The following is a 24,567-nucleotide window of genomic DNA, read 5'->3' on the forward strand; positions in this document are numbered from 1 at the left end:
AAAGATAAAGATGTTAAAGTAAAACCAACTGTGTAAGTTATCTGAAGCAGTTTTGTAGAAAGTGGAAGGAAAGTTAAGAGCAAGTAAGTAAACAATTAGGGTTAAAGGAACCCCCAGGAAGTGAGACAGTAAAATTAAGATGAAAGAATTTGACTAAAGAATAGAATGTAGCCTCCCAAAGGGGCAAAGACGGGGGGGGGGAGGGGGGGGGCGCTAGGGGGACATGTGTCCTTGCCATGGATGCGGCAGCAGCCTCTGGGAAAGGGGCCAGAATCCCTGCTGCCTCCATCTGGGGAGGGGGGGCGCCGCCGGAAAGGGGTGACCTTCGCAGGGATTGGGTTTCCAGGGACTCAGAGGAGAGGTGGGAAACAGAGTTGAGGAAATGGAGGATAGGGGATACCGAGGAATGGCGGGAGTCCCTGGGTAGGGCTGGCAGGACCTCTGCGATCCTAGGCCAGTCCTGCTGATCTTCCCCTGTCCCTGAGAAATGTCGCTGAGTGTTTACTAGGCACAGAGCGCAGAGCCAGTGCACCCCGCACCCCACCTCACGTTGTCCTCAGGCAACCCCAAGAGGTGGAAGCGTCTGTCCTCATTGAGCAAGTACCACCTCTGGGGCTCAGAGAGGGCGGTTCCTCACCCAAGGTCACACAGCAATCAGGCCCTCCCCAAGGCGTGGAGCTACTAGAACTACACGCTCCAGAGGGGCTTCACTACTCCAGGGCCCCCTAGGGGAGGAGCTGGCCCAGCCCCTCCTGCTCCCCGCCCCCGAGGGGCGGCCCGGGGGGCGGGCGGAGGAAGTGAGCACAGCGGGGAGGAATGCGTTCGGGCGGGGTGCGCCGGCCCGGAGCGGCGGGGACAGCTGGGCAGGCAGCCGGGGCGGCGGGAGAGGCAGGGCCGAGGGCGTGCGATGCCTCACTTCACCGTGGTGCCGGTGGACGGGCCGCGGCGCGGCGACTATGACAACCTCGAGGGGCTCAGTTGGGTGGACTACGGGGAGCGCGCGGAGCGGGATGACTCTGACGGTGAGGGCGCGCCCGGATGGGGCCTTGGCGGGGACCGGGAGGGGAGCGGACCGGACCACGCGGGCCCGCGCTCACGCAGACACCTGGCCCGATCGCGCACACGTCGATGCGGGTCCAACTTTTCTTAGTCTGCGCCGCCGCCGCCGCCGCCAGTCCCTCGCTCCGCGAGCGCAGACACGATCTTCCTGGGCCCCGGCCCGCCCGCTGTCGGGACGCCCTCCCCACCCCAGCTCCTCCCTTGCTGGCCGCGGGCGGGGGCTGCAGACGTGGCCGACTAAAGAGGCGAGGCCTTGGGAGCCCCTGAGCGCGTGCATAACGGCGAGCCTCCATCTCTGGCTCTTCCTGGCTGGGAGAGCCGCTGCCCGAGCCCCAATCCCTTCACCTTCTGTGATCGCCTCCAGCCTCTTCTCGCTGCGCCTACCCATTCGGACTTCAGCGCCTCTGACACTGAGACTCCCCTGCCCTCCCCCATCCCGGTGCCTCCCTGAACTCGGCCTGCGGGAGAGGGGTGTGCTGCTAAGGGGGTCTGGACCCAACTGGCTGTGAGTGCACTCGTGTGGATCCCGCTTAGATCTGTAGGTACAGCGGGCATCCGAGGAGCACTCACACGGAACCAGGCTTGTCTAGGTGCTTTACGTGAATTAACTCGCTTCATCCAACCACTTTCCCCCACAGGGTTAGGTCCTGTTATTCGCACTTAGGAAGGAGTGACTGAGTCAGAGAGCAATTACATAATATGCACCAGGGGATTCAAACCCGGAGTTGGAGACTCCAGCTCCCTAACTCAGCCTAGGTATTAGAACTGGGCCTGAAGGTGAGCCCCTCCTCCCTCCCCCCCCCCCCCAGGTGCCTGCCTCTCCCCAAGCCCCTTTCTCCATTTCTTTCCAGGAGGCCCCCAGATGGCTGTCTTTGCCAGGGCCCACCCTTGACACTGCTGAGAACATGTGTCTGCATGTATAGAGGCATATGCATGTATCATTATGCTTGTGCAAGTGTGTAGCTGTGTGGTATCACAGGGTGAAGGCAGGGTCAAGGTAGCACCTTCTCAGGACCACTTTCCTGCAGAGGTGTCAGTGATGAGAATGGTGATATGACTGATGACAAATGCCTGAGTCTGTGACCGACCATAATGGAGATATGCAGAGAACATGTGTGTTGGTGGTATGTGTTAGGTGATGTGATTTTGACCTAGCTCTTGAATTGTTCGTGACGGTGACATGACTGAGATGACCCGTACCTGATGTGGGTGATGGCTATATGTGCGTCACCTGGTTGCCGTGTAGGGAGATGGCACGGACCAGTGGCATGGGCTGCTGGACATCATGGGATTTTACAGGCTTGACAGCCATGTTGGTGCACACACCCCAGCCCCCAACCCTGGTGCCCTGACCTGCCCCTAGCTTTGTTCCAGTGGTCAGGGCAGGAGCCAACATCCCTGCTCCCTTTACTTCTGGGAGGCTTTCTCTCCCCAAGGCTGCGCTGGGCTGCATCCCTAGGATCAGCCTGGACCAGTGGGCAGGCAAAGCTGAGCCTAGTCTCTGGCCCCGCCTTGGCCTCTCACAGGGTGACTAGAGGGACCTGGAGTCACATTGGCTGAGTCCTGCCAGGTCCCTCCAGGCTGGGCCAGCTCCTCCCACATCACCCTTCCTCCTCTCACTCTTTGGCTGTGTATGCGGTATGGGGGACACTCCGCGCCCTGGTGAGTGATTATGACCCCTCTTGGTGGGGACTGCAAAGGGTTGGGGGCACAGAAAGCCTCAGATCCATCTCAGGGGTACCCCCAGCCTGGTACTTGAATCTCTAAAGGTCCATGCCTCTGCTCCAAGGGCTGTGCGTAGAGGTTCTAGTACCCCTGGCAGATGCCTGTGAGCACAGGGATCAGAAGTGTCACCTGGATACCCATCTGCCGCTAGTGCATTCACAGCTGCAGCCAGGAATACGTATATATGTGTACTTCACAGGCAGCCCCCAGGCCCATGGCATGCTCTGGTTCCCTGGGGATTTCAGGTGGTATCTGAGCAGCTTCAGTCTGGCAGGCATGCCCAGACCTGCCGTGGAATTTTTGGAATAGCTGAGGGCAGTACAGACACCCAGACACTGCTTAGAGCACCCCACACACACACACATACACATATTCCCATAGTCTCGTGGGAGCTGTCCTTATAATGAGGCTTTAGGGAATTCTAAGAAATGCCTGCTGGATGGATGTCTGGCACCAACTGTCCCTTTTCTGATGCATCTGGGCAGTTAGAAGAGTGGGTGTTATGATCTCTACTTAACAGAAGAGGATGCCAAACAACACAGAGAGGGTAAGCAAGTTGCCCTTAGTCACAGAGAGGGAGGGTCAGGAATCCAAGCCAGCATGCCAGCCATCTCAACACCAGAGCCCTGGGTATGTGCACCTGGGCCAAATTGCAGACCCCAGACACTTCCCTAGTTAACATCTCGTACTGCCCCCCGGGGTGCATCCTAGGATGGATTGGGGCCTAGAACGGGATTTGGGGAACCTGTAGCTCAGCTCCTACCTGGTTCTGGTGAGTCCTGGGACCCAAGTTAAGCCCTTCTCATTGAGTGACCTTGCCTCTGAATCTCTCTGAGCTTACTTTCATTGCTACTAAAAGGGGGTAAATGGTATTTCCTGGAGGGTTGCTGTGATGAGGCCTAGAGGCAACCCTTGGAAGGGCTCTGAAGTGCTGGAGTCATGGCTGAAGGGACATGGAGGACCGTCCACAGCCAGTTTTGGGGAACTGTTTTGTGCCTGGCTCTGTGTTTTCTGGATACTAGTTCAGTCTCCTCAGAGACAAGGCAACAATGGTAGGGCAGACTGCAGTGAATGATGTTAGAATAATTTAGAATTTATTTCAAACCTCACAAAGGATCAGAAGAGATGTCACCACCCTCCTTGCAGGCTCCGCCCCTTAGTGTCTCCCCAAAGGACTTATCCTCAGAAAAATCAAAACTATGCAGAGGAATGGGGTAAGGACTCTGAGATAACGCAGATGGTGACTGCAACTAAAGAATAAATTTAGCTTAGAGAACCCTGGATGGTTTAGCTCAGTGGATAGAGCGTCAGACTGTGGACTGAAGGGTCACAGGCTCAATTTAGGTCAAAGGCATGTACCTTGGTTGCAGGCTTGATCCCCAGCTCTGGTTGGGGTGCATGCGAGAGGCAACCAATTGATGTGTCTCTCTCACATTGGCGTTTCTTTGTCTCTCCTCTTCCTTCCCACTTGCTCTAAAAATTAATGGGGAAAAAAGATCCTCGGGTGAGGATTAACAAAAAAAATAGCTTGGAAATTTCTGGCAGCCACGGCAGAAAGGGAAAAAATATGAGCTCTATAGCTGCCATTTTCTGACAAAATTAAGCATCTGACTTATTCAGGGGTGACACGTTTTGTCACAAAAATCCAAGTGTACTTTTCAGAGGCTTCTCACTGAAGGGCCATCAATGTATAGGCAATGTCTCTGGGTTTTCAGATTTTTCTTGTGGCTCCTTATCTTGATCCTGAACAAGCTTCGAGGGCACAATAAATACCATAGGGTGTCTGAGGAGCTATGTGACGCCACAAGGCTTTGACCTCCTGCTGCCTTTGTCAGTTGTGCCATTGGCATTGGCCTGCACACAGCCTTGTAGACTGTGGGACTGAGCGGCTTGGCTCGCTTAGATAGTCCAGGTTCCTAGATGAGGTGATGTCCTATTTTCACATTCTGTTTGAAAGAAGAGTGGACTTTGCCTCAGAAATTGTCATCAGCTTTACCTGTCAATCAATCTCCTTGGGTAATAATCTCCAGAGCAGCACCTGTTTAGTAATTGTTGGCTTAGAGAAGGCAAGTTAAGTCTCATACCGATGGCAAGAGGATGTATCAGACGAAGGAGGATTCATCATTCAGCATTCTTAGCTGCAAACAAGAGAAATGAAATTATAGACTATTTAACCAGATAAGGTTGGTAGGTAGTCCTTACAAGACCAGGTACGGTCAGTGAATGGCCCGAATACCCCACTAGTCTGGGTCAGTGACGACACTTCTGTTGCCACCTCCATCACCATACACCAGGCCAGCACTGCTGCCAGTCATTGCAACACCAACCTGGCTTCTTTGAACCAAGATGTCAGCTTCCCATTGGCCCTGAGGCCTCCAACCACGGTCCGCAGCTACCAGACTGTCTGGAGGGAGGGGAAAACAAACAAAAAACAACCACCTAGCAACTAGAAAAGGAGTACTGGGTGCCTTCGGCCTGCTTGATGGGAAGTTGGGAACGTCACCTGCCGAGACTCACAAGGGACAGTTTGGAAAACAGGGAAGAGTGCGAAAGCAGGGCAGCCTGAAAAATCAGCCAAGCTTTGAGAGTTGAGGCAGGCTTACTTAAAAGGTGATCTGGTTCTTTTCTGCGAGCTTTCCTTGAGGCTGAGGCACCTGGGGGTGGGGGGGTGGGGGGGAGGTGGTACTGATAGGCCACGCACCTAATCTGGGCAAGCAGCCGACACCTGGGCCAGGGAGGCCAACAGGCGGCTCCAGCCAGCAGCCCCTGCTCAGTCCAGACCCACCCAGCCCAGCTTTGGAATACCACCCTAGACAGCATCCTGCGCCCCCTTCCGCTCTCTGAACAGCCTCCCGCTTGCCCCTCCTCCCGGCATGCCCCTGGCTGCCCTCCAGGAGGCCCCCGCGCAGTGCATGGTGGGGCAGCTAGTAGGTGGACTTTGACCATGGCGGGCGATGGTGCTCTCTGCGGATTCATCTACCTGGAGGGCAGCACCTGGGCAGGCCCGGAGGACACCGAGGCTTTGGCGCCTGTCTCACTGGGTATTACAAATGGGAGTGGGGGGCGGGGGTCCGAGGGCGAGCAAATTCAGGACCACACTCCTCCCGGAGGCTCCGCCCCTCGGTGTTAGCACGTGCACGTGCCCCAGCGAGCGAGCGTGTCTGGGGCCTTCACACCGGTTCCCTGTGCTGGAGGAAATGATGCGCTGCATTTTGGTCATTGGCCACTCTGCCATAACTGGCTCTTCAAGGAGACTGGTGGGATTTGATGGGGAAACTGAGGCCCAGCCTGCTAACACTGACTCCCGAAAGTGCTGCACAGAGATGATGTTTTGTGGGCGGGCCTGCTGGGAGCCAGCGGAGCAGCCTGAGGACTCGGGAGGCAGCCCTGACTGGATTCTGTCCTTCTCTCTCCACAGGACATGGCAACCACAGAGAGAACAGCCCTTTCCTTTGTCCCTTGGAGGCTTCCAGAGGAAACGAATACTACGACAGGAACCTGGCACTGTTTGAGGTAGCTGAGGAGCCATTCTGGGCCGCAGGTGTGGTAGGCAGGCGGGCAGGCAGGAGCCTGCGGGGACCCAAGCCATCGCTAAGCAGGCAGGCTGGACAGTTGTGCCTCTTTATGTCTCGGCTCCTCCAGTTTCCTCTTGTGTGTCTCACCTTCTTGGCAACCAGGCTGTGGTTCCCCTGGCCCTGTGAGCTGACACTGCTTCCCTAGAGGCCACTCACAACTACACCTCGTTACCACCTCCAGGGTATCCACTGGTGACTTTGATGCAGTCTCTTAGCAAGATGACCACCTCTCAGGATTGCTCACCTCAGGATTTCCTTTGTTTCCTTCACTCTAGGACTCCTCCTAGTCCATGATCCTTCCCTCTCCTGTGAACTCTTCCTTGCCTTTCCTGGTTGGCTCTTCCAACCCTGTCCCCCTCAAGTTCACTGAGGCCCGGTCCTTTTCACTGAATCTGCCCCCTTTCTCCACATCTGCGCCTCAGTGGACACCTCTCTGGAAACATTCCCAATTCAGTGCTTCTGAACTTGAATTTTATCCTTTTCAGACCCAAACTCAGAAGTTGGGTCTGGATTCGGGGCATGGATTAGGCCCGTAAACTCTGACCCACACATTCAGCTGCCCCCAAGGAAGTTTCATAGGCTCCTCAATCTCCATATGCCCCCAAAGACCTGCATCTTCACTGCCCACTCCAAACCAGTTTCTCCTTGTTGTGTAGGGTCAGAAGGGAGCTAACAGACTAAAGATGGGCATAGGTAGGTGGAGACAAGGTGCTGGAGAAGCCTCAGGAGCAGGAAAGCCTAGACCCAGGTGGAGGTTGGGAATTCTGAAGCCTGGGAAGCCTCCTGACTTGGAAAAGCAGCAAGTTTCTGAAACAAAGATCTTGACTTAGCCCCACCTGAAGATGGGTTAGGGGGCCAGGATCCAACTTTAGGGATTGAAAGGGTGGGGGATTGGGGAGCGGGGGAGACGGACCATCTAAAAGGACCAGAGTTAGAGCAAATAAAAGAGACTTTGCTTATCCCAGACATCTCTCTTTTGACTTCCTTGGTTCTCAGAAGTGACAAGGGGTCACTTTTTTGTCAGAGAGTTAGGGGCAAATGTGAGTCCCAGAGGCCCAGTCATAGCTGGGAGGTGGCCAGGCAGAACAGGCAGGATGAAGTGTGCCGTTCGCCTGTCTGCTAGCCCTGCCCTGCCCTCTCCCCCGAGGCAGGTAGGTTTCACAAATGGGTTGGTAGTGACTAGCCAAGGTGTGGCCGAGAGAAGCAGCCGCTGGGCTGAGCTTTTGAGTCCCGCATGCTGGGGTGTGGTGCCCACACCTGCCCAGTTGGCTGGCTTGGGCTTCCCCAGGCAGGAGCTGGGATCAGGCCCAGGCCTGCCTCAGGGCTTGGCAAGGGGCCAGAGTCCAGGCTGCTGGCTACACTTAGGTAGCCTGGTGCCAGCTGGGCCCATTGCCAGACCGCTCTGTGGCTCTGTTTACAGGAAGAGCTGGACATCCGCCCAAAGGTATCATCTCTTCTGGGCAAGCTCGTCAGCTACACCAACCTCACGCAGGGCGCCAAGGAACATGAGGAAGCTGAAAGTGGGGAGGTTGCCCGCCGGAGAACAGCCAAGGTGAGCTGGTCAAGGGCAGCAGAGGGGGTAGAGGACCTGGGAAGACAGACGGAATTGACAGATTCCCCACATGGTTGTGAGCATCCCAGGGAAAGTGGGTGCCAAGTGTGATGAGCATGGAGGATGGACAGAGTGCCTTGGGTTCAAGGAGGCTTCAAGGGGTGGGCTAAGGAGGAGTCCCTCAAGGGGGCGGAGCGGGTAGAGAACCAGGGAGGCCCTCAGAAATGAGAGTGACAGCTGTTTTTATTCAGCCCTTTCTGTGGGAGGCATCATGCCAAGCAGTGGGCCTAGGTTCTTGCAGGTCATTTCACAACAAAGTTGTGAAGCAGGTGCTATTATTATCCCCATTTTACAGATGAAGAAACTGAGTGTCAGGGGTATTAAGTAACTTGCCTAAGATGACTGAGCTAGGTAAGATCAACGTGAAACACTGGGAGACACGTTTGGGGATTTATTGTGAGATATGTGACTATGTAGAAGGCCACATTACTGGCATCGCATCAAGATGGAGAAGGGTGTTGTTACCTTTGGAACCAGGAGCATGGTTGTCCCTTGGGCTGTGTGACCTAGAACAAGTAACCAAACCTTTCTGTTTCACTGTATTGGCTTCATTGGCAGACCGCTCCAATAGCCCATGGGTTCCTTGAGCGCCTGGATGGGGGGGTGATAGGAGCATAACACTGCTTCTTGGGGCTTCCTGGCCCCCTTTCTGTTCCCTATTCAGGCCTGCGGCCCTTTAGCTCTCCTTTCTCCTCAGGATGACTTCACACATCTTTGTTTAGCTCCCTTGTGAGAGGGGGCTCAGTCTAATTAATGGCTGGGGGGAAAAGCCCTCCCTTTCCACCTACTGACTCCCTGAGGTTTGGGAAGCAGCTGTGGTTTGGAAGGAGCTTAGGTCTGGCATTAGCTGTAGTATCTTGGTTATTTGGAGATGCAGAAAGAGCTCTTAGTTAGGATAAGCTGGGTCCCCAGCCTCAGACCTGCTTGTGAGTTTTGGGCCTTGCTGAGGGGGGCTGATGTGCACCTCACCTGCCTCTCTGGGAGACCAATCAGCCCATACTTCAGAGAGGGCAGCTGAGATCTGAGGTCACATAGACCTGACCCCACCGTATCCTACTGGTTGTGATTTTGCTGGCATTTTTTGACTGCAGATAGCAGAGAACCCTATCTCTGGCTATCCCTATTCAGCCCTGCATAGAGGTCTCACCCTCCGAAAGTGTTGCCTTCAGTGGGTGGTAGGATCCTTGGGTAAGTGTCTCTTCTCTGTCCCTTAAGGCCAAGTCCAGGGAGCTGGTGGTTGTCAGTAAAAAGGTCCCTAAGGCTAGTACACATCTCAACAAGTGTCGGAAGGAAGCCTGGGTCGGTGAAGGACCATAGTCCCTTGGCCTTATGAGGAGCCTGTGAGGACGCTGGGGTCCAGCCTTAGCTTACCGGCCCAGCTCGCCTGGCCCTAGAGTAAGCATGCGAGAGGATGCCCTGTGTCTCAGTTCTAATAGTTTTTCCTTGGAGGGAAGAGGAACCTGGTCAAGTCTACAGGGAAGCTAGGGAGCTGGAGCCACTAAGCTCTGGTCATTATACAGGGCGGGTCTGACCGGGCCGGAGAAAAGTAAGGCTTCAGACAGGAAGGGCGGGCCTCTAATCAGACCTTACCAAGACCCTAGGCAGCCTCTCCATAGCAGCCGCTCCTCTCGGCTCTACCCTGTGACCTTCTGAGGCTGCCAAAGGTTATTTGGAGATGCAAAAAGCCTTTCTGGCCCCGCCCTTTCCCACACTGCCTTTTTTCCAGAGTGACTCAGCCTGGAGTTGGCTGAGGCTGGGAGCTGTCACTGTGCACTGAGTGGTCTAGGGCCTCTGAAAATGGCTCAGACAGAGCCCATATGAGGTATATCTGTCACCTGTACTGTACAGCATAATTTTAAAAAATATATTTTATTGATTTTTTTACAGAGAGGAAGGGAGAGGGATAGAGAGTTAGAAACATCAATGAAAGAGAAACATCGATCAGCTGCCTCCTGCACACCCCCTACTGGGGATGTGCCCGCAACCAAGGTACATGCCCTTGACCGGAATCGAACCTGGGACCCTTCAGTCCGCAGGCCGACCAGACCGACGCTCTATCCACTGAGACAAACCAGTTAGGGCAGGATAATTTTATTTATTTTTTATTTATTTATTTTTTAGAGAGAGAGGGAGGAAGGGAGAGAGAGATATTGATGTGAGAGAGATACATCAATTAGTTGCCTCCTGTAGGCGCCCCAATTGAGAATGAAACCCACGACCTTCTGATGCATGGGATGAAGCTCCAACCAACTGAGCCATGCCGCCAGGGCTGTGCAGGACAATTTGGGGGACCATTCATTCTTATTGGGCCCATCTGTGGTCCTTTAGGTTGCACATAGATCCTGCCCTAGACCTGGACCCTTTAGAAGCATTTCTGTGGACACAGTTCTCTCTCCCACACTAGCTCCAGGACAGCAGGCTTTCCTGGGATGCTGGTGAAAGCTCTTAAGGCCCCACTACCCTGGGCTGCACTCAGGAGAGCTCAAGAAGGCACCTGCCCTGCCTCTCTCTATGCTTCAGCCTCTGCCTGGCCTCCCAGCTGGCCCCTACTCTGCCCTTAGATAGTTGAGAAATCCTGCCTGCCTATGCCCATCAGACCTTCTTCACCTGCCCTTCAACCTTGAGTCTCTACTCTATGCAGGATTTTCCCAACACATTATCCTAAGGCCCTTCCAAGGCAACACTCACTAGGCTCAGGAGCATCTTTTGGGTCCCGGCAGGGCCTGCTGGAGATACAGTATTGAATAAGCCAAGTCTCTGTCATGATACATTCCAGTGAACAGTTAGTGATCACTATGATGGAAGGGTATATCAAATGCTGAGGGGCCCCGGCCACAGTGGCTCAGTGGTTGAGCATCGACCTATGAACCAGGAGGTCTGGGTTCGATTCCTAGTCAGGGCACATGCCTGGGTTGCAGCTCGACCCCCAGTCGGGGGGGTGCAGGAGACAGCTGATCCATGTTTCTCTCATCATTGATATTTCTATCTCTTCCCTCTCTCTCTCTCTCTCTCTGAAGTCAATAAAAATGTATTTTTTAAAAAATGCTGAGGAGCTGAAACCGGTTTGGCTCAGTGGATAGAGCGCTGGCCTGCGGACTGAAGGGTCCCAGGTTCGATTCCGGTCAAGGGCATGTACCTTGGTTGTGGGCACATCCCCGGTAGGGGGTGTGCAGGAGGCAGCTGGTCGATGTTTCTCTCTCATTGATGTTTCTAGCTCTCTATCCCTCTCCCTTCCTCTCTGTAAAAAATCAATAAAATATTTTTTAAAAAATGCTGAGGGGATGCAAGAGGAAGTGCCAACTCTACATAAGGCAACCCAGAGGAACTTCCTGGAAGAGGCAACACAATTAAAATTCCTGAAGGTTTAACTGAAGAGAAGTTTGCCATGCACTGAGGCATGATCTTCTTAGGCCAAGTCCAGCACATGCCCTGGTTCAGAGGCTGTGAGGAACCCATGTCATCGGAGACTGGAACTGACATTAAAGGGATGGGGCGTACCTGGTGGCCCAAGCCAGGGAGTCTATCCCATACCGTGGATTACAGGATAGGCAGTGCAGAGAATTTTTGGCAGGGATGATGAGACTGGACTTGGTTTTCTAGAGCTGCTCTGGCAGCGGAGTGGGCTGGAGTATGGAGAGGTTGACAGGCACCATCCAGGTGCTCCAAGTGTAGTGCTCCAGGTTCAAGGGACTCCAAGGTTCAAGTGCTCCAGGTTCAAGGCTGAGGCAAGCAGGCTGGTCTAAGGGCAGCTTGAGAGGCAGCCTGGATAGGACTTGGTGTCCACCTGGACTGGAGTCGGGGGTTGGACCGAGGGGAGACCAGGGGCAACTTCTTAGATTCTGGCTTGGGTGACATGGGGCCTCCTGGGTGAGAAGGTGGGGATCCAAAACAGACCTCTCTTTCTAGAAGTTTAATAGAAGAGAGGAAGGGAAGGGGGCAGTACCTTGAGGGGGAGGCGAGCTTAAAGCTCACATGTGGCATTTTGAAAAGAATCAGGTTTTATACCTTCCCAGTACCCAGCTGTCTTTATATATAAAGGTCAACATAGACACCCTAGCTGTCACCCCACCCCTGCACTCCCCAGGGCTCCACTCAGGGTACCTGGGGACTGCTGAGTGATTGGGGCTGGCCTTCCATGATGCATGTGGGCCCCTCTGATGCTCTATACTTCCTCCTCCCCTCCTGCTCTGTAGGCGCCCAGCATGGGCACCCTCATGGGGGTGTACCTACCCTGCCTGCAGAATATCTTCGGGGTGATCCTCTTCCTGCGGTTGACTTGGATGGTGGGCACAGCCGGTGTGCTGCAGGCCCTCCTCATTGTGCTCATCTGCTGCTGCTGCGTGAGTATCCTAGCTGGGGCGGGGGCCGTGGCTGCCCACAGAGCCTGCCCAGCTGAATGCTCACCTAGGCCCTCCTTCCCACAGACCTTGCTGACAGCCATCTCCATGAGCGCCATCGCCACCAATGGAGTGGTTCCAGGTGGGTGAGCACCACCCCGGTCTGTTGAGGGTATGGGTCCAGCATCCACCGTGACATAACCAGGAACCCTATTGCTCCCGCTCCCAAAGCAGTTCTTTACTGGGGTCTTAGTCCCTGAACCCATGACAGTTGCATTGCTTAGGAACTTGCTCGGCAGAGTCTGTGATATTTGTTGTGTTTTGTTCCTTTGTTTGTTTGTTCCTTTGTTTAAAAGGGGGTTGGGGCTGAGAAAAAAGGGGATGTGGTGCCGAAAACCCTCCATCACTCCCAGGATAGGCAGTGCGGAGGGTCTTCAGCAGGGATGATGAGATTGGACTTGGTTTTCAGATATGCTGTTTATTTATTTATTCAACCATCTATTTATATCAGTATGAACTCCCAGATATTTATTTTATTCTTTGAATCATAATCCAGTACTTCATTATTTATTTTGTTGCTCAAACTGTTCCACTTTGGGCATTTAGCTACTCAGAGTGGCTCCTCTGTGTCTGTTTCTAGATCCTTTTTTTTTCAATTCTCACCCAAGGATATGCTTTTTTGTTATGTTTCAAATTTGTTGTTAATCCTCACCCAAGGATATTTTTTCCATTGATTTATTTTTTTTAGAGTGGAAGGAAGGGGGGGGGGGGGGGGGGGGGGCGCGGCGGGGCGGGGGGGAGAGAGAGAGAAAGATGTGAGAGAGGTATATCGATTGGTTGCCTCCTGCACATGCCCCATTGGGGCCACAGGTCAGACCAGAAACCCAGGTCTGTGCCCTGGCTGAGAATCAAACCCAAAGCCTTTTGGTGTATGGATGATGTTCCAGCCAACTGAGCCACCCGGCCAGGGCTGTGTTTGGATCCTTTTTTTAAAATGACGGTTTTATTTGTATTAGGATTAAATGGGGAGGGAGGGGGTGTAATATATGTTTACCCATAAGAAGGTTTAAAAGTGCATAAAAATATAGAAAGGAAAATTGAAAGTACCCATAATCCTACCATCCTGAATTCGTAACGACTAGCCTTAGGGTCTTGTAAAGTATTAGTATATCGTTCTTCCCAAAATCTGTGTGTGTGTGTGTGTGTGTGTATTTCCCAAAATATTAGGGAAAGTTTATTTTTTTTAGTAGAATTGATAGGGTATTATCTAATTTATGTGATTATTTTTCTACTCTTAGGTTCTGCTCTTTTTCACTGTTGTTATTGTTGTGAACAGCTTTGCACAGGAATCTCTGTTCCCACCCCTGGCAGCTCCCTTAGGCGAGGGTCCTGGTGGTGGGATAACAGCATGAAAGGGATTAACCTTTTTAAAGTTTTTTGATCCCTGTTCCCAGGTTTTTCACCAGAGACATTTTCTCAAGAGCAAATTTAACTAGCAACTTGGGATTATTGTCCCCTGTGCCCTCGCTGGTCCCGGGGCCCAGTGTCGACTCTGTCAGTCTTACCAGGGATGTTAGACTCCGATGGAAGCACAGACTCAGGGCAGGAGAGTCAGCCGTGGACACTCACCCAGCGGCCCTAAGGACAAAGAACTAGACCAGACACAGTCCCTGCCCTGGTCTGGAGGGATCACACTAACAGACACAGCCCTAGGAGGGGGCAGGTGTTCTCAGATAGGAGGCACCCAGACAGAGGAGGCTGTGGGGACTGGCCTAAGTGCAGGGAGGTGGGGGACAGTGGGCCACTTAGGCAATGCTGTGGTCCTAGCAAAATAGTCATTTCACTGGGCTTTGCTGGGCATTGGAGTCGGATGGGAGTGGGATCCAATTCTAGCCTGGCCACTTACTAACCATGCAGCCTTAGGCAAATCTCCCAACCCTTCTGCTCGTCTCTCAATGGGAAAATTCATTCCTGTCCCTCTGGGTGGTTGTGAGGAGTTGTCGGAGAGGAGATGGCCTTGAAGAAGAACCAGCCTTGACCTTGACCTGTGTACACTTTCTCTGTTGTAGCTGGGGGCTCCTATTTCATGATCTCCCGCTCACTGGGGCCAGAATTTGGAGGTGCTGTGGGCCTGTGCTTCTACCTGGGAACAACGTTTGCAGCAGCCATGTACATCCTGGGGGCAATTGAGATCTTACTGGTGAGTCATGCTAAGGCCCGGCCAACTCTGCTCTTGTCCAAACAGTCCCTTTCCCGTAGGCCCAGGCTGCTCGCGCTCCTTTCACCTCTGGCCAGGGTCTAGGGCTTATAATGTGGGAGGCCTTCTTGAGGGAGAAAGATCTTTTGCACAAGCCAGTCTCCCCTTCAATCCCTTGCCAGTTTGGGTTACGCAGGGAAGGGGCCTGGCCTGGCAGCCTTCATCTTGGCCCTGGATATTCCATCCACCCAGGCCCCATTTCAGTGGCAGGTGATCTGTAAACCATTGCATTTGACTTAGTGACAGATCTTGCTGGTGATGCAGAGCCTGCCTCCTGGCATGTGTGGGCTCTAGTCAGGTCTGTCTCCCCCAGGCCTCTGTACCAAGTCCCTTCAGACCCACCTTATCCTTGTCCCTACATCAGGGTAAGTAGCCACAGGACCCTGTCTGGAGGTCAGTACCCCCTCTGTGAGCCCCATGTGTGTTCTGATTCAGCTTCCCACTCCCCACTGAAGTGCCCCAGCTGGTAGGTGGGAATCAAGGGGGACCCAGACAGTAGGAGATGTTTAGAGGAACCACCTGGCTAGTCCCATCTCTAGGTCCTCTGCCTGTAGTGTGGACCCTTCTCCTATAACTTTTGTTTTTGTATTTCCCACATTCCTACATTTATTATTTGAGTTTCCTCTGTAAAGAAAATTTGTCCTTTTCTCCATTTATTTATTTATTCACTCATGTATTTGTATCAGTTTGGACTCCTGGCTATTTATTTTATTCTTGGTTCACGATCCAGCACTATCATTATTTATTTTGTTGCTCAAACTGTCCACTTTGGCTGTTTAGTGATCCCAGTTCACTCCTGTGCCTGGATCCTTTTTAAATAACAGCTTTATTATGATATAGTTCACATGTTGTACAATTCACTACCCATTTAAAGTATAGACTTTAAAGGTTTTTAGTATATTCACAGAACTGTGCAACCATCACCACAATGAATTTTAGAAATTTCTTCACTCCAGAAAATCCATACTGGGTAGTAGTCACTCTCTGTTCCCCCAGCCCTAGGCAACCATTAATCTGCTTTCTGTCTGTCATCAGAGGTACCTATTCTGGACATTTCATATAAGTGGAATCATACAGTATGTGGTCTTTTGTGACTGGCTTTTTCTGGATACTCTTTAAAAAAAAGATGGGATTCACTCTCCAAATAGGAAAATTGAACCTTCTATATCTGTCTCTTGTTTCAGACTTATATTGCTCCGCCAGCTGCTATTTTTCACCCAACAGACACTCACGACTCTTCGAGTGCCACCTTGAACAATATGCGAGTGTATGGGACCATTTTTTTAACCTTTATGACCCTGGTGGTGTTTGTTGGGGTCAAGTATGTGAACAAATTTGCCTCCCTCTTCCTGGCCTGTGTGATCATCTCCATCCTGTCCATCTATGCCGGGGGCATCAAGTCTATTTTTGACCCTCCCGTGTTTCCGTAAGTAATCTGGGAATACATCCAGGCATTGCACTGACATCCCTCCCAAGTAGATGGCCTTTGATGCCCTGAGTCCTAGAGTCTGCAGGGTGGAGGCAGGTTGGGATCTCCAACTGAGCAGGTGATGACACTTGCCCCTCCCCACAGAGTGTGTATGCTGGGCAACAGGACCTTGTCCCGGGACCAGTTTGACATCTGTGCCAAGACAGTCACGGTGGATAATGAGACAGTGGCCACCCGGCTATGGAGCCTCTTCTGCCACAGCTCCAACCTTACCACTGACTCCTGTGATCCCTACTTCCTGCTCAACAATGTGACCGAGATCCCCGGCATCCCGGGTGCAGCCGCCAGCGTGCTCCAGGGTGCGTCCTCACTCCTGTCCTGCTCCTGACCCCCGGGCTGAGCAGCAGGCAGGGAATGAGCATGGGAAGGAAAATGGATCACAGAGCCGTCCTTGTGTGGCCAGCTCAGGAATAGGGGGGGCAGGTCTGGCTGCCTTCCAGGCCCAGCGGTGTCCTCTCAGCCTGGCTCCTGGCAGCTAGGTTTTGGGTGAACAGAGCCTGTTTGGCCCGTGTCCCAGGCCTGCAGCAGCCCCCGGAAAGTTCTGGCAGCCCCTCTCTCCCCAGTCACCAGCCCCTGACGCTGCCTGGATTATTCTCCCAGGAGCCATAAAGGGCTTCTGTCTAGGAGGCAGGCAGTGGCAGGGCTCTGGCTTCAGCAACCTTTGCCTGTCAGATTTCTAGCCAGACAGCTTCTCCTCTGTGGCTGATGCTGCAGACATTGGGCTGAAGCTGCCCCCGAGCCCCCAGTGCAGCCTCTGGTTGGGCTGCCCTAAGCCCCCCTGGGACGTAGGTGGGCTGCCGTGGTGATGCTGCTGCCCCTGCAGAGAACCTGTGGAGCACCTACCTGGAGAAGGGTGAGGTCGTGGAGAAGCACGGGCTGCCCTCCACAGATGCCCTTGGCCTGAAGGAGAATCTGGCCCTGTACGTGGTGGCTGACATTGCCACATCCTTCACTGTGCTGGTTGGCATCTTCTTCCCCTCTGTGACAGGTAAGCCCTTCTCGCCCACCCTCCCAGCCCTGCCCCCTCTCCTGGGGAGCCCCTAAGGCAGTGGTCGGCAAACCGCGGCTCACAAGCCACATGCGGCTCTTTGGCCCCTTGAGTGTGGCTCTTCCACAAAATACCACGGTCTGGGCGAGTCTATTTTGAAGAAGTGGCATTAGAAGAAGTTTAAGTTTAAAAAATTTGGCTCTCAAAAGAAGTTTCAATCGCTGTACTGTTGATATTTGGCTCTGTTGACTAATGAGCCTGCCGACCACTGCCCTAAGGGAATCTTATTTTAAGGCATCATGGCTGGCTCAAATCGCTCCGGTGACCTCCGAGACGCCCAGAAGTCCATCCCGGTGGGGACCATTCTGGCCATTGTTACAACCTCCCTTGTGTGTATCCTTTCTCAGGCCTGGGGCAGCAGCAAGGGAAGCAAGAGGTGTTTGCCTTCCTATGTCACCAGCTGGCATGCACGGATACATCCCACGTGCATGTGTACCTTGATACCTTTCCCCTCATACATCACACACTAGAGTGTGTGCACAGCACAAACCCCTCAGGTGCAGGTGCCCAGCTGAGTCTTCTGGCGAGGGCCAGGGGCATGTGGTCCTGTGGGGGAGTGCGTGGGGGCAGCAGTGGCGTGGAAGCCCAGCTTTCCTTGACGCGGCACAGACTTCAGCAGCGTGGTTCTCTTCGGCGCCTGCATCGAGGGTGTGGTGCTCCGGGACAAGTGAGTGAGCTGGGCCCCTCCTGGTGGCAGTGGGCTTGGCTTTTGCCTCCTTTGACACCAGCCCCCCTCAAACATGTGGTCCCACACATATTCCCAGGCTGCTGGTTGCCAGCGGTAGTGTGTGCCACTAGGTGGGTCAGGCCCCACCATTAATTTGCTTCTTAGAGAATGGTGACATCAGAATCAGGGCTGGGATGAGGAGAAAGGATAGGGGCGGATAGATTGCACTTCTGTGCTGAGGGGCCGGAGCTCTGCTCACCATAGCCATCCTTACTGACCTGACATCCCTCACCCAGGGTTTGGGGGCTCTTTGCAATGGTGTATGGCCTAAGCCTGGCCCCTGCAGGTACGGCGACGGTGTCAACAGAAACCTGGTGGTGGGCACGTTGGCCTGGCCTTCGCCTTGGGTCATTGTCATCGGCTCCTTCTTCTCAACTTGTGGCGCCGGCCTACAGAGCCTCACTGGGGCACCACGCCTGTTGCAGGCCATCGCCAAGGACAACATCATCCCCTTCCTCCGTGTGAGCCCTTTTGTACCCCCAAGCCCCACAGCTGGGTGCTCCTGGCCCCTCCCACTGGTGGAGGGCAGGGATGCAGATGCATTATATTCTGCTGGGGCCCTTAGTGACCCCAGGGCCACAAAGCCCAGCACGAGGAGTTGCTGAGAGCTATCCTGGCTCTGGCTCTGCCCTGCTGTTGGCAGAGCAGCTTGGGCCCAGCATTCTCATGGCCGATCTATGGCTCATTCAGAGCAGAGAGGCCTGGAGAGGTAGGGGGCAGAGAAACTTGTGGAACCTATTGGGAAAGGCATGGGTATGGCCTGAGCCCCAGAGGAGGGACTTGAGGATGCTGGAGGCCAAGCTGTAGCTTGTGACTCGAGGTGTGGAATGGGGGTAATGGGATCAACTTCTTCCCTTGCTGACCCCACTGACCCTGGTGCGTGCAGGTATTTGGCCACGGGAAGGCAAATGGTGAACCGACGTGGGCACTCCTCCTGACGGCACTCATCGCTGAGCTGGGCATCCTCATCGCCTCCCTCGACATGGTGGCCCCCATTCTATCCATGTGAGCTGGGGCCAGGGCAGGGCAGAGGGATGGTCCTGGGAAAGGCTCCTTGAACCCTTAGCACCCCATGAGCCAGGGGCCCCAGCACCTCCCTGTGACCCTGTCTGGTGTTGAGGGTGCATCTGGGACACATGTCAGGGTGTATGGGCAGATGTGTGCCTGGCAGAGCTCAGACTACCTCTGCATTTAGATATGAGCCTGATATTTATGCAGAAGAGACAACAGGTCCTACACCTTCTGTGGGAGACTCCCGAGCAGGCAGGGGACTACTCTCCACTCCTGGACAGGGCAGGCACCCAGTCCCTGGCACCTTGAAACCACCGTTGCCCCATCCGTCTGTCTTCAGAGTTGTTTGCTTTTAAAGTTCTGGAATCAGCTGGGCATTGGAGTCTGCCAGTGTCCTCAGGAAGTGGTCAGCATGTGGCAATTTCCAGAGGTCCCTGAGACAGAGCTCATGTGGTGGTTGTGTTCACTGCTGCCATTGTTGGGGCCCGCTCCATCTCTCCTCACACATCTTACTCCACTGCCAGTGTTCTCTCTGGCTTGTTTGCTTATGATGAGACTACCTTTCACTGCCCCACTCAGCCTGTAGGCCTGACAGGCCCCCCTCCCCCCGACGTAGCACCTCCCAGCCACTGCCAGGCCACAGTGATCTCTTGTCTCCTCCCAACACACCTCCACCCACTACTGCCCAACTTCACCCACACATAGTGCACACTGAATCTGTTCTTGCCACAGCCGTCTTGGGTGGCGACTTCTCATTCCCTAAGCCAGAGGATATAGCTCAGTCTTTATTTATTATTTTTTAATCCTCACCCGAAGATATTTTTCCATTGATTTTTAGAGAGAGGGAAAGACAGAAATATCGATGTGAGAGAAACACTTCGATTGGTTGCCTCCTGCATGCACCCTGTCCAGGGCCCAGGCCGGAGAGGAGCCTGCAACTGAGGTATGTGCCCTTGACTGGAATCGAACCTGGGACCCTTCAGTCCACAGGATGATGCTCTATCCACTGAGCCAAACTGGCTAGGGCATAGCTCAGTCTTTATCGTGGGGCTCTTTAGGGCAGCCCTGCTGGGACTGACCACTCCCCCTCATGGGAGTCCCTGCCCCCTGGACTTGCCCTTTCTGGTAAGTCCTTCTGCCTTTTTGTCTGTCCTTCTCCAGCCAGCTGAGGGTAGAAGTTGGCGCCCCCTCCTGTCAGCCCTCTGCTCTCAGCTCTCTTCCTAGAGGGTTCACACAACAGGCCTTGCTCATGTCCAAATCTCCTACATTCCTACGGTTTCCTCAGGTGTCTCTAATTCAGTGTCTTCAAATTGGCCCTCATTATCTCTCCCTACCTTCTCCTCCCCACATTCACGATAGCCCCTAAGCCAACTGGTCACCAGGCCAGGGGCCTGAAAATTGTGTGGCCATCTCCAGACACTGAGCTCTCCCAGGCCCGTCCTTTCTCACAGCTCTCCACTCGCTCTTCCTCTGCCTCCTCTGCCTGTGCACAGTTGCCCATCCTCTAAGCCAGGGATGGGGAGCGTCCGGCCCGTGGGCCATATATGGCTTGCAAAACATTTGATCTGGCCCTGCCAAGGCAACCACAGGTGGGACTCGAAGTTCAATAAATCGAGGAGCTTTTTTCACAGCAATATAAATTTATATTAAGTGAATAATAGTAAGCAGATGATGTTGTAACTATTCAAATGGCCCTTGGCAGAAAAAAGGTCCCTCACCCCTGCCTAAGCCCCGGCTCTGAGGACTCCTGTGCAGTAGCCCCATCTGCCTCGGGCATGGGAATGAGGGCTGTGAGGCTGTAAGCACCTGGCTCAGCCCATGCATGGCAGGGACATCAGGTACCCGGCTGCCAAGGTGGCCGCTCTGTACCAACCAGCCCCTGTGGTGCAGGTTCTTTCTGATGTGTTACCTGTTTGTGAACTTGGCCTGTGCTGTGCAGACGCTCCTGAGGACTCCCAACTGGCGGCCCCGGTTCAAATACTATCACTGGTGAGCACCAACTGGACTCCTGAACCAAGTCCTCTGACATAAGTGCTATGGGGAAACCAGGAGACCCATTCAGGATGGGGTTTGAGTTTCCTGGGCTGCAGTTGCTATTGGTGAGAAATTGGGGGCTGGGGGCTTGGTCTGGGGCAGTGGTCGGCAAACTGTGGCTCGCGAGCCACATGCGGCTCTTTGGCCCCTTGAGTGTGGCTCTTCCACAAAATACCACGTGCGGGCGCACACGTACAGTGCGATTGAAACTTCATGGCCCATGCGCAGAAGTCGGTTTTCGGCTCTCAAAAGAACTTTCAATCGTTGTACTGTTGATATTTGGCTGCATTGACTAATGAGTTTGCCGACCACTGGTCTGGGGCCGTCCTGGTTTTCCCCTGATTCTTGTTCTTCCCCACTCTCTGGCCCAGGGCATTGTCTTTCCTGGGCATGAGCCTCTGCCTGACCCTTATGTTTGTTTCCTCCTGGTACTATGCGCTGGTCGCCATGCTCATTGCTGGCATGATCTACAAGTACATTGAGTACCAAGGGTAAGTGAGGGGTTGCCACCTGGTTGGGGCAAGTGGGGTGGTCTGTATGTTGGGTTGGGGGAAGCTGAGCTATCCGCTAGCCACCATAGGTGTGGGGCTGGGAGGTGGGGGGCTTTGATTCAGGGCCTGGCCCCCTTCCATCTCACTATACCTGGACAGAATCCCCTGAGTGGGACCAGGGGCTCACCAACTTATGGTGGCCTCTATAGGGCTGAGAAGGAATGGGGTGACGGGATCCGAGGTCTGTCCCTGAGTGCTGCCCGCTATGCACTGTTGCGGCTAGAGGAGGGGCCTCCTCACACCAAGAACTGGCGGTGAGTTCACACCCAGACTGGCAAAGGCCACTCGAAGTTCTCAGGGGGCACTCTGAGGGTGGGACAGTTGAGAGGTGCTGGCTCTCCTTCCTGGTTCATGTTCCCCATCCTGGGGTGGCCAGGGGTGCCCTTGGATCTCTGCTCCCCAAACCTGTGGGAGCCTGTGAATCGAGAGGGAAAGGAGAAAAGTGGCTCCTTGGACACCTCTGGCCCTGGTCTCAGGCTGCCTCACTATCTGGCTCTGCAGGCCGCAGCTGCTGGTGCTGCTGAAGCTGGACGAGGACCTTCACGTGAAATACCCGCGGCTCCTCACCTTCGCCTCTCAGCTGAAGGCCGGCAAAGGCCTGACCATCGTTGGTTCTGTCATCCAGGGAAGCTTCTTGGAGAGCTATGGCGAGGCCCAGGCCGCTGAGCAGGTGCCTGCTGCAGGGAGCACAGAGCCGAGCCAGACTCCAGTGTCCAGGCTACAGCTGGCACACAGGGGAGGGGACCAGTTCTGGCCAGCCAGGTGGACAGCAGTGCTGCCACCTAAGAGCTGAAGCAAGGGTGGCGTGTCCCATCTTAAAAACATGGCCTCTGGGTGGACATCTTGCCTCCTCCCCTCCCCCACCCCTAGCAGAGGGAATGCTGATGGCCTTGACTTCTGAGCCTGGTGTGTTCCCCCCAGACAATCAAGAACATGATGGAGATTGAGAAAGTAAAGGGCTTCTGCCAGGTGGTGGTAGCCAACAAGGTGCGTGAGGGACTGGCCCACCTCATCCAGTCTTGCGGCCTGGGCGGCATGAGGCATAACTCCGTGGTGCTGGGCTGGCCCTATGGCTGGCGACAGAGTGAGGACCCACGTGCCTGGAAGACCTTCATTGGTGCGTAAGGGGCCAGGATCTGGGCTCAGGCACGGGGGCCAGGACTCAAGTGAAAGCAGGGCTGCAGGCTGGCAGTCAGCAGTGTCCCTCCTCCCCAGACACCGTGCGCTGCACCACAGCTGCCCACCTGGCCCTGCTTGTGCCCAAGAACATTGCCTTCTACCCCAGCAACCACGAGCGCTACCTGGAGGGCCACATTGACGTGTGGTGGATCGTGCATGATGGCGGCATGCTCATGCTCTTACCCTTCCTGCTGCGCCAGCACAAGGTATGCCGGGGGGGGGGGAGGGGGTACACCTGGGTGAGGAGGGCTGGGCCCTTGGATTGGTGGGGTGTGACTGAAACACCCAACTGCACTGTTGCCATAGGTTTGGAGAAAGTGCCGGATGCGCATCTTCACCGTGGCCCAGATGGATGACAATAGCATCCAGATGAAGAAGGATCTGGCCGTCTTCCTGTACCACCTACGCCTTGAGGCAGAGGTGGAGGTGGTGGAGATGGTGAGCCGCCCACCCCCATGTGGCCCTGTGGATACCCTGCCCCGCACAGCTCAGTTCTCACGGCCCATCCTCTCCCCAGCACAATAGCGACATCTCTGCATATACCTATGAGCGGACACTGATGATGGAGCAGCGGTCCCAGATGCTGCGGCAGATGAGGCTGACCAAGACTGAGCGGGAGCGAGAAGTCAGTGGCCTAGTTCAGGGCATGGGCAGGTGGCTGGGTCAGGCCTTTGGAGACACCATCAGATGGAGGCATCGGCATGTCGGTGCCTATGTCCCTGCAACCAGGTCCTCTTTTTCCCCTGCCACTGAGGCCACCTCCTCTAATTTTCTTCAGGCCCAGCTGGTCAAGGACCGGCACTCAGCCTTAAGGCTGGAGAGCCTGTACTCTGATGAGGAGGATGAGTCTGCAGCTGGGGCTGACAAGATCCAGATGACATGGACACGGGATAAGTACATGACGGCTGAGCCCTGGGACCCCAGCCATGCCCCTGACAACTTCCGAGAACTGGTGCATATTAAGCCGTGAGTGCAACAAAGAGACCCAGCCACATTGGGGCCTTGGGGCGGAGGGTGGACAAGCTCTGTGGGTGGGCCAGGGGTAGGGCCCATGATCAGCTACGTTACCTGCAGGGACCAGTCCAATGTGCGGCGCATGCACACTGCCGTGAAGCTCAATGAAGTCATTGTCACACGTTCCCATGATGCCCGCCTGGTCCTGCTGAACATGCCCGGCCCACCCAAGAACAGTGAGGGTGATGAAAACTGTATCCTTTTGTGGAGAGGCCAGCAGTGAGGAGGTGGATAGCATGTGAGGTTACTCTGGGTGCTTCTGGGGGCGGTGTTCCAAGTCACCTCAGTTCTGATTGATGCCCAAACTTCCTGGGTACCCTTTGGTCCTGATGCTGTTTCTTTGACCTGATGACCTATAGACATGGAGTTCCTGGAGGTGCTGACTGAGGGCCTTGAGCGTGTGCTGTTGGTTCGTGGCGGTGGCCGTGAAGTCATCACCATCTACTCCTGAGCCCCATATAGACTGTGGCCTAGAGTGGAGGTGTTAGGGTAACACCCCCTCTAGCACCCATCTGCCAGTCCTGCTTTGCCTGGCCCTGCCCTAGATCCAGCTTTGGAGATTGGGCCTGGGCCTGGCAATGGAGAGGGATCCAGGGTCCTAAAGGACCCTGAGAGATTTAGGGACTTCCCCCAACCCCAGCCCCCAATCAGCATCCCAGGAGGCCTGGAGAAGACTGGTGGGGGCTGACATTGGGTTTGAAAGCAGCCAGCCCAGGAATGCTATTTATTGAATATTTATTGTTGGGATGTCACCATCAGAGAGAAAGGGAGGGGTGACGAGGGAGGGGGTCCTACCCAGCCCACCTGCAGGAAGACCTGGCTCAGACTACTGTGGGCAGGGACCCCCACCAAGCTGAGCTTAATGGAGCCAGCCAGCTGAAGCCTGACTTTTTCAATAAAACATTGTGTGCTTCTGGGCCTCCTGCTGCCCAGGCTCTGTTTCCCCTGG

At 54.4% G+C, this 24,567-nt stretch overlaps 1 protein-coding gene across 3 annotated transcripts; it reads left to right on the plus strand.

Moving 5' to 3' along the window:
• Positions 1-852: 852 nt before the first annotated feature.
• Positions 853-24,537, plus strand: SLC12A4 (solute carrier family 12 member 4). Of its 3 annotated transcripts, none has more exons than XM_008139933.3 (24): positions 853-1,022; positions 6,203-6,297; positions 7,780-7,911; positions 12,165-12,311; positions 12,396-12,450; positions 14,378-14,508; positions 15,750-15,991; positions 16,139-16,353; positions 16,878-17,042; positions 17,337-17,435; positions 17,712-17,769; positions 18,116-18,290; positions 18,716-18,834; positions 20,731-20,829; positions 21,246-21,365; positions 21,575-21,679; positions 21,927-22,095; positions 22,347-22,542; positions 22,641-22,810; positions 22,911-23,042; positions 23,122-23,229; positions 23,383-23,570; positions 23,679-23,812; positions 23,978-24,537. In XM_008139933.3, the coding sequence occupies exons 1-24, from the start codon at positions 908-910 to the stop codon at positions 24,067-24,069; spliced, it is 3,261 nt and encodes a 1,086-aa protein (XP_008138155.2). In that variant the 5' UTR covers positions 853-907; the 3' UTR covers positions 24,070-24,537. The 3 variants fall into 3 exon arrangements, with proteins under 3 accessions (XP_008138155.2, XP_027998982.2, XP_054566860.1); XM_054710885.1 differs by lacking the exon at positions 853-1,022 and adding an exon at positions 2,683-2,721; XM_028143181.2 differs by lacking the exon at positions 21,575-21,679.
• The last annotated feature ends 30 nt before the right edge of the window (positions 24,538-24,567 follow it).

This window comes from Eptesicus fuscus, chromosome 21 (genome assembly GCF_027574615.1).
Source record: "Eptesicus fuscus isolate TK198812 chromosome 21, DD_ASM_mEF_20220401, whole genome shotgun sequence".
NCBI classification, from domain to species: Eukaryota; Metazoa; Chordata; class Mammalia; order Chiroptera; family Vespertilionidae; genus Eptesicus; species Eptesicus fuscus.